Source organism: Leucoraja erinacea, chromosome 28 (assembly GCF_028641065.1).
Source record: "Leucoraja erinacea ecotype New England chromosome 28, Leri_hhj_1, whole genome shotgun sequence".
Classification (NCBI taxonomy): Eukaryota; Metazoa; Chordata; class Chondrichthyes; order Rajiformes; family Rajidae; genus Leucoraja; species Leucoraja erinaceus.
In genome coordinates, this window is record NC_073404.1 from 13,616,722 (window position 1) to 13,631,101 (window position 14,380).

At 43.8% G+C, this 14,380-nt stretch overlaps 1 protein-coding gene across 1 annotated transcript in view; it reads left to right on the forward strand.

Moving 5' to 3' along the window:
* The window catches only part of smg6 (SMG6 nonsense mediated mRNA decay factor), a 299,932-nt gene that overhangs the window by 123,628 nt on the left and 161,924 nt on the right, over nucleotides 1–14,380 (forward strand). The window contains exon 11 of the mRNA XM_055657778.1: nucleotides 12,435–12,551. Coding sequence (XP_055513753.1) covers nucleotides 12,435–12,551 — 117 coding nt within the window. The remainder of the gene's footprint in view (nucleotides 1–12,434; nucleotides 12,552–14,380) is intronic.

Below are 14,380 nucleotides of genomic sequence, written 5' to 3' on the forward strand. Positions count from 1 at the left end.
CTCATGGAGAGGTACTTCAGTTGGCGAATAGAAGTCAGGAAGTAGATGGTTCCTTTCAGGGTGGCACAATGGTATGACTACGATCCTCAGATCACTCCTTAGTGTCCTACGCTCTATTAGTAAAGTTCTAGCCTGTCCAACCTCGCCCTATAACTCAGTCCCTCAAATCCTGACAACATTCTTGTTAATCTTTTCTGCACTCTTTCCAGCTTAAGAGCATCTAACTTACCAAAAACCATTACCCCCTCCCCCTGACCCCTTCTCCCCCTCCCTTCTCCTCCCTTTACCCTCTGCCTTCACCACCTGCCTTCACCCCCACCCTACTCCCCTTTACCTTCCTTTTCCCCTTTCTCCCTTCTCCTCCCCACCGCCCCCCAAACCCTCCCTTACTCCTCCCTTACCCCCTCCCTTTCTCCCCCCCTATGCCCCTCTGCTCCCCCTTTCTCCCCATTATGCCCCTTCTTTCTCCTTCCCACTCTGCCCCCCTTTCTGCACACCCTCTGCCCCCTCCCATGCCCTCTCCCCCCCCCCCCCCCCCCCTCCCCCTCCCCACTTCTCCCACCTTTCTCCCCTCTTCTCCCATCTTCTTTCTTCTCTCCCCTTCCTCATTGTGTTCCACCTGGACTCGTAACATTTCTCCCCCACCCCTTCTATCTACATTATCTTCACAATTCACAACTCTTCTCTCCTTATCTCATACCATCCCTGGCTTTTGTCCAACCATCTGCCTATCCAAAACCCCCTTCACCTGTATTCACCTTCACTTGCCATGTTTGGTCTTGTCCCTCCCAGCTTTCTTCGCTCCCCTCAGTCCGAGGAGGGTCCCGACCCGAAACGTCACCAATCCATGTTCATCAGAGATGCTGCCTGATCGACTGAGTTGCTCCAGCACTTTGTGGCTTTGTTGATAAACCAACATCTGCTGTTCTATGTTTCTGCACTGGTAAACACTTGTTGGATGAATGACATTTTCTGTACAGCAGATGCTAGGTGTTTACATATAGGGGTGTAAGATTCTGAATTAACTTTCATCAGTAGGGGAAGCATCCAAACGCTGTACCTTTCCTGTGGGTCCTTCCCTGAGGCAAGGATGCCACCGGCTAGTATTTCACCAGACTGGATCATGTTCAGGGATCGATTCCCTTTTACATTTAGACTATTTTATGTTCATTATTTAGAGTCAGGATTTCCAGTTGAATGGGTAGTTTGTTTTTTTGCCAATATGGATTGGAACCAGCAAGTGGGATAATTTTCCCTTTTGATGTTTGAGGAAAGTTGCAGAATACCCATGGAAATTCCCTGAAGCTCTGCCATCAGTCCTTGGGATTGTTACTGGAATTTTGTTTTGCTGAGGGTGGAAGATTTTGATTCTGTGCGTTTAAGCACAAATTCAGATCATACTTTCCACTGTTTCTTGACTTGTCTCATGTTTTTGGCAACTGGCAGACAGACCCGTTTCAGAAATTTAAAAATCCAATGGTGCTGGAAATTTAAAGTAGAAGCAGGAACAGTTGGACCACTCAGCAGGTTAGGAACCCCTTTGAAAAGAGAAGCCAATAACATTCAAGTCAGATCCACAATTGTCTTGGTGTTTTTCTGACTGTAACATGGTGTACCATAGATTAGGGTGCTGAGACCGTAGTTTGTCATATTCATAAATTACTTGGAAGAAAGCGTAGGTAATCTGATCAGTAAGTTTGCAGATGACAAGAAAATTGGTGGAATCATAGATAGCGAGGAAGGTTGTCAAAGGTTACAACCTTAGGGTGGCACAGGGAGAATGTGCAAGCTTCGTACAGACAGCTAGGTCAGGATCAGACCAGGTCTCTGGCGCTGTAAATCAGCAACCCCACCAATGCTCCACTGTGCATTTGGACCGGCACTAAGAAAGAAAAGCTGTAGAGGGAGTTATGCCTGATGTAGGCAAATTGAATTAGCGGAGATAGCCATCCTATCAACAATCAAGGAAGAGTGTCCCCCCCGAGTCATCCCTCTTCTCCCCTCTCCCATCAGGCAAGAGGTACAGAAGTGTGAAAACGCACACCTCCAGATTCAGGGATAGTTTCTAACCAACTGCTTTCAGACAACTCAGCCATCCTATCACCAACAAGAGAGCTACCATCCACATCATTGGAGAAACTCGGAGTATCTTTAATCGAACTTTACTGGACTTTATCTTGCACTAAACGTGATTCCCTTTATCATGTGTATGTACACTGTGGACGGCTTGATTGTAATCATGTATAGTCTTTCCGCTGACTGGTTAGCACAAAACAAAACGACCTCGGTACACGTGACAATAAACTAAACTAAACTAAGTATAGAGTCTTCTCAACATCCTCCATCATGAAGACATATGAAGTTCTGATTTAACTTATCTACGTTTTTTGTAATCCAATTTCCCAGTCCCAGTTCCATAACTCCCTAAGAGTCCCATACTTACCCTAGCTCTCTTTGTCCTTTGTGTATGTGTAGACGCCTTTGCTGTTAATTTTGATGCTAATTGCTAGTTTTATCACAATCAATTTTCTCCCTCATTAACATTTTGTCTCTCACTGCTGTTTCTTGTAAAAATCCCCAATCCTCTGGTCTACCACAAGGCCTTGCTAGTTTGTATGCTCCAGGATTTAATATTTTCCTTGACCTCTTTCTAATTGAGATAAATTTCTGCTGAGCGTTATGAAGTACATTTTTTAATATCTCCACAGCTCATCCACTGACCGATCATTGGCCTATTTACCCAGTCTATTCCTGGCAACTCCACCTTCCCACTATAATTGACTTTACTACGTTGATGACATTGGTTATCGACACCAGGGTTTTCATCCTCAAACTGTATCTGGAATTCTGTCATGTTGTGATCACTACTCCCGGAGGGATCTTTAACCACAACATCTTTTATTAATTCTCCCTCATTGCCCATGACTAAGTTTAAAATAGCTTGTTCCCGGGCAAGTTCTGTAACGTACTGCTCTCGGTTGAGCAGGGCATGACCACTGTGGTCACTTGAAGAATAAATGGTACGTTTGGATTTCTACTGAATGTGCTTCTGGCAGCCTCTGATCAAACAGAGGACCACACAACAACAACATTATGCAGACAACACAGACTGAACATTTCAGTCATACATTCATTTTCCTCACAGCATTAGCTTAAACTGGACATAATTGTTGTTCTAAGCCAGGCAGAGAAAAGAAAAGAGAAAGCACAACTGCATGAACTGTCAAATTGTGCATGTGGCTTGCCAGGATTACATTCCTAACAATTGCTGCCTGCTTTCTGGGGAGGGGTAGCTTTTACAAAAAATCATTTTTGCCAGCCTTTGCTGCCTGAATGTCTGATTTTCAATTTTATTCTTGAGCCAGTTGTTGAAGAATGCCCTGTTGGCGGAAGTGGGACCTGCCAATTGAAGAACAATTGAATAGTGTTATTAGTTTATTGTGAGAGGAGACACACTGGTGAATGATACAGAGCTAATTAGAAAGGCACAACATCCTGCCATGTGTTGGCCTTCTCCGCTTTTGTTTCCTGACCCTCCAGTCAGCCTTCTGAATTTTGTTTCATGTTTTCCCAATTGTACGTCTCACTCCTAAAGAGGCGATGTCTAGTCTGTGAGAACACACAATAACTTTATTCATCTTTCATTTGACCACTTGTCTGCTAACCTCATACAAATCATGTTGTTTAAAGATTGTTTTACATATGGTGTTGAAGGTTAAAGAAACATGTTCTTTTCACAACGTTTTCAGGGAACCTTAAATGCCGTGTCCATGTCGTGTGTAGAGGTTTGCTGACCCTTTTCTTGTATAAGGGTGAAGAATGTTCACATGTCCAAACAGTAATGTTTCTGGCCTTGCTGTGTACTCTGTCATGCAGCAATCTCTTGCTGCAGTCCCTGAAGTATCTTCAAATATCATGGAATGTAACGGCAATGCTACTAAGCATTGATTATTCAGGGGATTATTTAGGATCCTCCTCTTCCTGAATGGCTTGGAGCTTCAGGTTTGTAGGCATTGTTAATAGAGTCTTGGTTAATAGCCTGCCAAATCTGTGAGCGAACACTCATCTTTATTCTCCAAATATTTCTGTCAACTCCCTCCAGATTTTTAACTTCACCTACACACTAGGGCCACTTTAACAATTTAACTTACGTATTTGGAATGTGGAAGGAAACATACATGGTCACAGTGAAAACTCCACGTAGACCCCACTGTAACTATGTTGGGCAGTGAGGCAACAACTCTCGTAGTCATACCATTGTGCCACCCTGAAAGGAGCCATCTACTTCCTGACTTCTATTCGCCAACTGAAGTACCTCTCCATGAGACTGGTAGAAGATACCTGTTGCACATTGAGACCTTTCTATTGGGACTAAATATAAATGTTACTGATTCCAAATGTAGATGATTTAGTTTAGCTTAGTGTTGGGTTACAGCACGGAGACAGGCCTTGCAGCCCATGTAGTCCACACTGACAATTGATTACCTTTTCACACTACTTCCAATGTCAATCCCATTTTCTCAACCTCTCGTTGCACACTCGGGGCAATGTTACAATGAACCTACAAACCTGCTCCTGAAGAAACTCACACGGTCACAGGGAGAATGAGCAAACTCCTCACAAAAAGTACCCAAAATCATGATCAAACTCAGATTTCTGGCACTGTGAGGCAGTGGCTCGACAAGCTACCAGACTGTTTCACCAGTCAAAATGTTCATTTTATCCACCGATCAAAACTAACATTTTAATTCCTATCTATAATAAACCTCGAGTGAGTGACATTGATTTTCTGTTTCCTTCTTTGAAATCGTCAATTCCTTTAATATTACGTTTAATTATGTACTTTAAATATCTACACGTTTTTGGAATGTTTCTCCTGGGGGACTGGATAATGCAGTGGATTAGCATAATGACCTTTCAGCACAGGGATTGGTATTCTAATCTTGGCTAAATTAATGGAGTATAAAACCCTAATCCCTACAGTCTTCCAAATCCTCTTGTGAGTGAGCTTGAGGCAATCTGCCTGTACTTCAGTGAGGGGGTGCAGACATAGGTAAGTGCACCCAGAATGCCACCAGGTCAGTAGTGGATGCCTGAAACGCGCTGCCATGGATGGCTGTGGAGGAAGATACATTAGTGGCATTAAAGAGGCTTTTAGGTAGACACATGGATATGGAGGGATATGGATTACATGCAGACCGAGGAGATTAGTTTAACTTGGGATCACGTTTGGCACGGGTACTGTGGGCCGAATGGCATGTTCCTGTGCTGTACTGTTCAATTAACTGTGTAACACTGGTCAGGCTGCAGAATTACCATTCCAGGAAAGATACATCAGAGAAGGTGCAGAGGAGATTTGCTTCTATCCACTTTTTAATGTTCCTTTCTCTTGAGGATTTTCGATTTATTTCCCAAACATGCAAAGAATCAATTTTGGCTTGCTGCCAACACAGTGAAGCTGCTTGTTTTGTTTTCTCTATGTATTTGCATCTGACCGCTCTACCTTTGATTGACCTTTCCAGATTCTGAGGTTCCATTCATTTCCATGGACTGGAAGGTCTGGCCATTCTTCACCTGGCTGGGATATCATCAGGCCTCTGTTGTTTCCTAGAACTGATTTCTCCACTCACCACCAAATTCCACCTTTGCTTAGCTGAGGAGTTCACAATCGGAACAGCCTCTTGCTTTATCAAATAAAGGTTTCACCCAGCGAACACAGCCAGGTTCAAGCTACACTGGGCTGTTTTAGGGTAAAACACATGGCACTCTTTGGATTCCAACCCTACCTGGCTTTCTCTGTCATTTTACGTTGCCTGGGTTCCTGTTTAGTCTTGGGATTTTCATTGTTTATGTTTGCTCTTAGGACCCATTGTATTTAAGTGATTTATCTCCTTCCTGAACTACTGTCTGCCCATCTCAGGAAATGGTTTTCCACAAGATAGTTTGTGAGAAGCCCACTGCCTCTCACTATCAATTCGATTGCAGTGTTCATACTGCTTCCTGTAGACTAAACAATTTGCAATTTCTTCCTCTCTTTCTACCCCCCTCGTCCTCCACTCCCCCTTGCCCCTCTTCTCCATTTGCTCCAGTCACTCCATTTCCCATTGGAACCTCCCCTGGTATTTCAAGTTCGTTTGCCCGATAATTTAGGAAAAAATGAGGACAACGTGAACACTGACCTTGTGCTTAAAAGGAGGAGAACAAGGAAATCAGAAGGGCCAGGAGATAGCTCTGGCGGGTAGCATTAAGGCCAATCCCAAAAGATGTTATAAATACATAAGGGGGGAAAAAGGTAACTAGAGAGAGAGAGAGAGTGGGACCTCTCAGGAATCAAAGCGGTCACGTCTGTGTGGAGCTACAGGAGATGGGAAAGGTCCTCAAAGAGTATTTCTCCTCTGTATTTATAGCCCAGACTAGGGGAATCGAGGAATATCTTGCCCAGACTAGGGGAATCGAGGAACCTCTTGCCCAGACTAAGGGAATCGAGAACCAGTGGACATAGGTTCAAGGTGAAGGAGGAAAGATTTAATAGGAATCTGAGGGGTAGCTTTTTTACACAAAGGGTGGTAGGTGTATGGAATGAGCTGCCAGAGGAGGTAGTTGAGGCTGGGACTATCCCAACGTTTAAGAGACAATTGGACAGGTACATGGATAGGACAAATTTGGAGGGATATGGACCAAGCACAGGCAGGTGGGACTAGTGTAGCTGGGACATGTTGGCCGGTGTGCGCAAGTTGGGCCGAAGGGCCTGTTTCCACACTGTATCACTCTATGACTAATATATACTGGTTGGAGCAGTTCTTTAATAATCATTCTGGAAATATGAGCGTAAAGGAAAGGTACTATTGCAGTTTTAGGAACTTTAATCTTTGGACCGCGTATTAAAATTGGAAGAGTAATTTGGAAGATAAGGAAGTGTGTCAAATGTTATGGGGAGATGGCAGGAGAATGGGGTTGAGAGGGAAAATTAGAACAGCCATGATTGAATGGCGGAGTAGACTCGATGGGCCGAATGGCTAATTCTGCTCCTATAACTTATGAAATTATGATGTTAGAAAATAATTTGGAGCACTATCTTGAAGCAAACAAACTCCTGTGCACTGTCAGAGCATGATATCAGCACATTTGCTCCATCTGCCAAGCATCCTGCACATAGCTACTTCAGCCACTCTCCAACTTGGTGGGTGTGGTTCTGGAGGTACATTGGCTATCTATGGCTAGGTGGTTATGGGTATTGAGCAGAGCAGGGCTCTGAGTGCAGTTCAAGGTGCCCCTCTGCTGATGATCAACAAGGAGAAGTGTTGTTGCAGATTCAAATTGATTGAGGTCTGCTAATGAGGAACTCAGGGATCCAGTTGGACAGTGAGGAGCAGAGACCGAGTTCTCTTAGTTTCACACTTGCTTTGTTAAGGGCCTGTCCCACTTGGCCGTCATTCGCGCGCCATTTACGCAACCTGCTAGCGTGTGGGTAGTGCGTGGGCGGGCGCATGGAGTGGTGTGGGGGAGTATGGAGTGGCGTGGAGGAGTGTGGCATTCGTCCTGCACAAAATCTTTGCGCGCCACCGGCCTGTCGCGTAACTGACGGCTAAAGTGGGACAGGCCCAAGACCCTGGCACGGCGCAAAGTCTCACCTCCAACAGCAGCAGAAGCAGGCAAACAATCGCCGAGCTCGGCCTGGGGCTCACGGCCATTGGGGATCCGTGTCCGTCTCCACTCCTACCCTCAGAGCGGGGCCAAGACGATTGGAGATAGACACAAAATGCTGGAGTAACTCAGCAGGACCGGCAGCATCTCTTGAGAGAAGCAACGGGTGACGTTTCGGGTCGAGACCCGAAATCATCCGTTCCTTCTCTCCAGAGATGCTGCTGGTCCTGCTGAGTTACTTCAGCATTTTGTGTTTATCTTCAAATGACGTCACACGCTCCAGACGGCTGTGCGGACGCATGATGACGCGGGACCATCGCGCGTCAGTCACTACCGGCCTGTCGCATAAATGACGGCCAAGTGAGACAGGCCCTTTACTCGTTTATCAGATGTCTCTGCCTATTATGCACAGACAGGACTGTTACATTGTCTGTTTGTGGAAGGAGGTGTTCTGGTCATTTTTGGATTTGTTACAGGGTTCTGCTGTGAGTCTGTTTGGTATTGGAAAGGCAGCTCCTCCAAATCGTGCTGCAGGGGTAGGTTAGGTGCAATCATGTTTGTTCCTGTTTTCCTGAAAGGTAGTAAAGACCAGGCATTCATGTAAATTCTCTGCTTGCTGGATTACAAGTATATAACCAAGGGAGCTGGGTCTCTGCTCCTCACTGTGCTTGACTTCTACATTAGCAGACCTCAATCTTAATAGTTTTAGGTTTATTGAAACATTGTTTTACTCTTTGTATATCCAGATTTTGCTTGTAATTTTTCTGAATGTTTAGGAGGGTTCTGATTTATTTTTTGTGACTAAGGTGCCTTACTTTGTTACCAATCTAGATGGTTTCCCCCAAAGTCCCACTGTGAAACTGGGGTCCCATAATGGTGCAGGAGGAAAAAAGTGTACTCTCCACTCAATAGATTGTTCTAAAATAATAACTCCAAGTATTATTTTCTCCCTGTAGCAATGTATGCTATAATCGTAAGCATTTGCTACTCTTGATACACAATGTGCAGCTGGTTTCAATAATCTGTCCCCCGGTACTCTGTAACCTCTCACCTGTGCTCGACTGCTCTTCCTGTATTTGTATTTTCTTTTACCCTTTCCCGGTCTTATTACAGTTGCCCACGGTAAATGACATTGGCTGCTTGTCAGCCAAACTTACCCAAATCCGCATCAGTGTCAAACGGCACTGTGTCAAGTTCACTCTGAGAGACTTGGTGTTAAAAATGTAGGCAGGAGGCAAATACATCTTGAGTTGAAGGCAGTTCCTGTTCAGAATCGAATCAAAGTCTGGGCACATCACTAAAGACAGAGAGTCGTATAATTTGAAATACTCTCTGAAAATGGCACTGGTAGAAGGTTAACTGTTAAATCTGATTTTTGTGAGACACATATTTGCATCATACGTTGGCCATGACCATGTTAAAAGGCAGTCATAAGAATTAGGAATAGGAGGAGGACACTTGGCCCTTTGAGCACACCCTGTTCTTCACCAAGTTAATGGTTGTTCTAGCTTACTACCATTTCTTAACATTATCCCAATATTCCCTTCTTATCCAAAAATCTATTCTTGTCTGTAGCCCTTGTGTAAATTATTCTAAAGTGTCACAACCCTCTGAGTGAAGAAATCTCTGCTCATCTCAGCCTATCCCTTATTGTGAGATTACGATGTGTGATTTGGACTCCTCAGAGAAGGGCTTGGTAGGGATGGCGTTGGGATGTTTTCACCAGTGGGAAATCCTCAAACAAAATGATGCAGTTTCAAGATAAGAAGCCAGTCATTTAAAACTGCGTGCTTAGAAATTTCTTCTCACAGAGGATAGTGAATTCTCTACCTCCGAAGGAACATTGGAAGTTTTCAAAGTGGAGGTGGATATATGTTTGATATATTCTGTGGAAAAGAGCCATGTGGAGAACAGGCACAGAAGAGGAGGACAGCATAGAGCATAGATCCCTCTGGATCATATTAAATGGTGGGGTAGGGGCTTGTTAGCTTGCTCCTGATTTCTTGTAGAAATAAGGAACTCCTGATGTCAGTTTTGAAAATAAAAAGACACTAAAGTGCTGGAGTAACTTAGCGAGAGTAATTTCTCCAGGGATGCTGTCTGACCCACTGAGTTACTCCAGCAGTTTGCGTCCTTTCTTTCCCAGCGTTCCTGTGTGTGAAATGTCTTCCTTTCATCTAACCTGTTGAGCCTGTTTGAATTTAGCAATTTTCTCATTCTGCCAAACTACTGAATACATGCCTAATCTACTCATTCTACAGTATTCTCCTAGAACCAATCCAGTTCAGCTTCACTTTTCTTTCTCAAGTATTAAGTATTAATGGCATGTATTAATTAAAGAGATGAAAACTGACACATTCTCCGAGTGCAGTGTTTATAATTTCAGTGAGATATCCTAACTCCTGTTCTCAAATCCTCTCTTTCTAAAGGCCAAATAATTTGTTACCTTAATCACCTGCTCCACTTGCACACTGGCTTTCAGCACCTTGTGTACAAATACAAGTAAGTTGCTTTAAGCATCGGTGTTCTGTTTTGTGCACCAAAGTAGATATCTTCACAGTTTTCAACGTTACATTCAATCTGCCATATCCTTGCCCACCCGCTCTACTTGAAGCCTCTTTATAACTATCATTAGCAAATTTGGAAATATGTCATAGGTCCTCTCAACCTCTTAAGTTTGTTTGTGAATAACTGCGGCCCAAGCACTGACTCCTGTGTGTCCTTTTAGTCCTAGCCTTCCAACCTCTCAAAGATCTGCATTCCCACACTGTACACTGTCCAGTAACCAATTCTCAATCCGTGTCAGTGCATTGCCTTAACTCCAAGTGTCCAAACCTTATTGACCAATTTATCAAAAGCCTGAAAGTACGAGTACACCACATCCACTAGTTTCCCCCCTTATCAATCTCCATATCTTTATCTTTATTCAACTTATTACAAAACTCGAAGATGTAGATCATCAGGTACTTGGAGTTTCTAAGCTTTTACTCTCATCAACATCTCTCTGACTTTTATTTAAACGTACTAATTTCCATTAGTTCCTTATTTCTCCTGGACCCTTGGACGTTTGGTACTTCCAATAAAGTAACTGGGAAGAATGGGCTGGGGTGATGAGGTGTAAATGGACACTTAGCGTTCCTGCATTGTAAGGGAAGATGTACATGGTGAGGCACCAACCTCGCTTATCAGAAGTGTGTATAGAACATCCTGGAAATTTGGGGAACATTTTAATGGGGAGGTATGACAGAAACGTGGTGGGGGAGGGGGGGGGCAGCAATGTTGTTGTAGAGATAGTGGTTGGAGAGTAATGCGTTGTTGCAAGTGCGGGGGGGGGGGGGGGGAGCAATGTGGGAGACACAAGATGTTATCCGCAAAGGAGAAAGGGAAGAGGAGGAGGTTGGTAGTTATAAGGAGGAGTGTGCGTTATTGGTGTGGGAGGGTGGGTACGTTATTATAGGAGTGGGGCTTTGAGGAATAAATAACAGTTTATAAATGAACTGGGGGTGGATGCAGGTTGTAAGTGGTGGTATAGAGAGGACACAGGTTGTTGTACCTGGGGTTGGGATATTATAGGTGAAGGCGTGGGGAGGTGTTCACGCTGTAGGTGAGGGGAGGGAAGAGGTTGTTATAGGTGTGGGAACATGGAGACACAAGAAGTTAATTCATAAAGTTATGGGGTGAGAATTGGCCATTTGGTTATTTGTAAAGGAGATGGAGATTGGGTGGGTATCTGGTGGAATTAAGTAGTGATTTTGTGAGGTGAAAGGTGAAGGTACAACCTGAGAAGAGGAAGTCAGTAAAGTTGAAACAAGAGTGGAGCAGTAGCTGAAGGGGGTGTCTGTGAGGCATCAGGAGGGTCCAGTTGGGAAAATCAACAGAAATATCTGGTGTCCTTTAAGATCTCAGCTGGATTATCCCAAAAATCGCAGCTCAGAGTGTCTTACACCATTAACTCTTTTCAGGAGTCCCTCGAAAGTGAGTGATACAAATTTCCACTCTGGTATTGTAGGTGACTAATGAGACCACAGGCTCTTCCATTAATGGAATAGATGGGTTGATAGTTTGTCAGATAATTTGCTCATTACTGGGCCTACATGACCTGTGTGCATGTTCTCTAGGCCAGTGGTCCTGAGATGGAGAGTTATTGCTTATTACTTCAGGTTCTTAAAATCCTTATGCGCTCTTGTCTCTTACTGAGAATTTGCTGCTCTCTCTCTGGGGAATGTAGAGACCATGGCTTGCGCGCATTCACACTGATGCAATTGTTTTGTTTCCTAGTTTTTGTGCTTGGGGATTCCTCCTGGATTCCTACCTGTATCCAGTCGAGTCCCAGTTTTCTAATAACATATCTAGAAAATCTGTTCTGATCTGCTTATTATTTTCCCTAAATTCTTAATTCCCAAGTTAACCAGAAATGACTGGGAATGTGCTCCTGGTTATTGAGCATTTAAAAAATCAGGTTAACATTTCAGGTACAACATTTCATCAGATCTAGAAATAGTTCAGTCATGTTTTCTGAATGTTTTGGCATCCACCCAGTGTTTGTTTATGGTGCCTCGTCCCCTGAATATTATGCAACTTGCAGTTTGTTGGTGAAGAAATCTGTGCTAACATGTCTCGCGTTGTGGTCAGATAATTGTAAGAAAAAATATTTAATAAATAAACCGCAGCGGTGAAGGTGAAAGTTTTACAAGTATTTGAGGAAAGAGCTGAAGCCGTGTTGAGCCTTTTCAGTCTTTATGAACACAAGCATATCATGCTGCTTCTTTCTGTGTCCTGTGATATATTAGATTCTGGTTCGGAGAACTGCCGATCAGTGACTCAGGAGCATGCCACGGCACTGGGACTGGCCATGTTTGGTTTGCTAGTGGAACGGTGCATCGAACAGTTAAAGGAAGCGGCTAAAGGTAAGTGTTTATGCAGGTCTATACCAATCGTATATCTTTTTCATCTACGTCAGAATTAAATCACCAGTATTTATTTATCCTATGTACCAATTAGTGCGTAAAACGGCACCCTTGTTAATGTGATTTGCTCTGTTGTTTATGTGCTGCTAAAGCTTTGTGATTGTTACTAACCTCCTGCCTTTAGTGAGTTGCTAGGTGGTGCATTGTGCCACACTGTCAACATGTATTTCTACATTTCACACAAAGACTTCAAACTCCAATTAAGCAATCGAGAAGAAGGACAAGGCTGAGAGAGCATAGGGTTGGCACTATAATCCGGATCCAATGTGATTCCATATTCTAAATCTACTGGGGAGAGTAGAGTCCATTCGGATCACTGCCATTTTAGTAGTTGTTGAACTAGTCCCACTTCTTTACACATCACTCTGCATAATTTTCCGTATACAAGTTCTGGATAAACAAGGAACTGCAGATGCTGGAATCTTGCGTAAAACACAAGTGCTGGAGTGACTCAACAGCTCAGTATCTCTGAAGGACATGGATAGGTGACATTTCAGTTCGGGACCCTTCTTCAGTCTCCAGCAATCTGAAGAAGGGTCCTTACTCAAAATGTCACCTATCCACGTCCTCCAGTGATGCAGCCCGGCCTGCTGAGTTACTCAAACACTTGCGTTTTACTTTATAAATTCTAAAAATGAAGGTTTTTTAAGATGTACAGAAGGTGAGAGATGGAGAGGTTGAGGGAAGGTCTGTGGTACGTTGATGACCAGAAGAGACTGAATAACGTCTCTGAATAATGGGGCATACTGAAAGGAAAGGGGTGAGTGTAGTCTGAGCTGTCAGCTGATGTTGCATTGCCTACAACCTGAGTACACACTCACATCTGCATTGTCTTGATTCCTGGTGTGAACCTGGCAGCAATGTACCAATTCAACATAGAAAGAAAAGTCACGGATAGGCGATGTTTTGGGTAGACACCCTTCTTTAGAGAAGGGTCCTGATCTGAAACGATATCTATCCATGCTTTTCAGATGCTGCCTGACCTGCTGAGTTACTCTAGCACTTAGTGTCTTTTTTTTGTAAACCAATACATAAAAAGAGAGGTCTTTGGTAGACTAAACTGCCATCTTCATCTTAAAACTGTAAACCCTCCTTCCCCATTTCTTCATCTTGGCAAACATCACAAATACTCTACGCACTACAAGCACAGCTGGGAGGTTCACTGGAAGCTCACACTGCTGCCACTGTGTCCTCACACTTCTTCTGCTATCCCCACAGTTATGTGTCATGACTTTCTCTTGTCCTCTCTATCATAGATATTCCTTTTTTCTCTCTCCATCTCTTCCTCTTCTCTGTATCTGCATTGGAATTCCAACTTTTCTCTGTTCAGATGGAAATTAAAGGTCATCAACTTTAAATTGTGACACTGCTCTCCCCCCCCCCCCCCCCCCCCCCCCCCCCCCCCTCCCCTCCCCTCTCCCCGCTGAATATTTTCATTGTGGTTCTGTTTGTTCAGATTTGCAGCATCCATAATATTTTGCTTTTCTCTTACCCGCACCCGCCCATTCTGCTCTACAGGTTTGTTCTCCAATTTAAGGATCTCTATTGTTGAAATATTCAAAAGCATCAACCCAAAGCATGATATGGGTTATTACTTCCAATGTGTTAACATTTCTACTGTTTCAATTAGTGATTACCAACAATTGAACAAGACTTTCCCAGTCTCTCCAAGCCAGCACCAACACCATAATCTTCTTGGTCGCCCCCATGCAGAGACGTTCCTTTATTCTCTCTATCTGTTCACCTTCTCTACAACCTTAACCATGAGT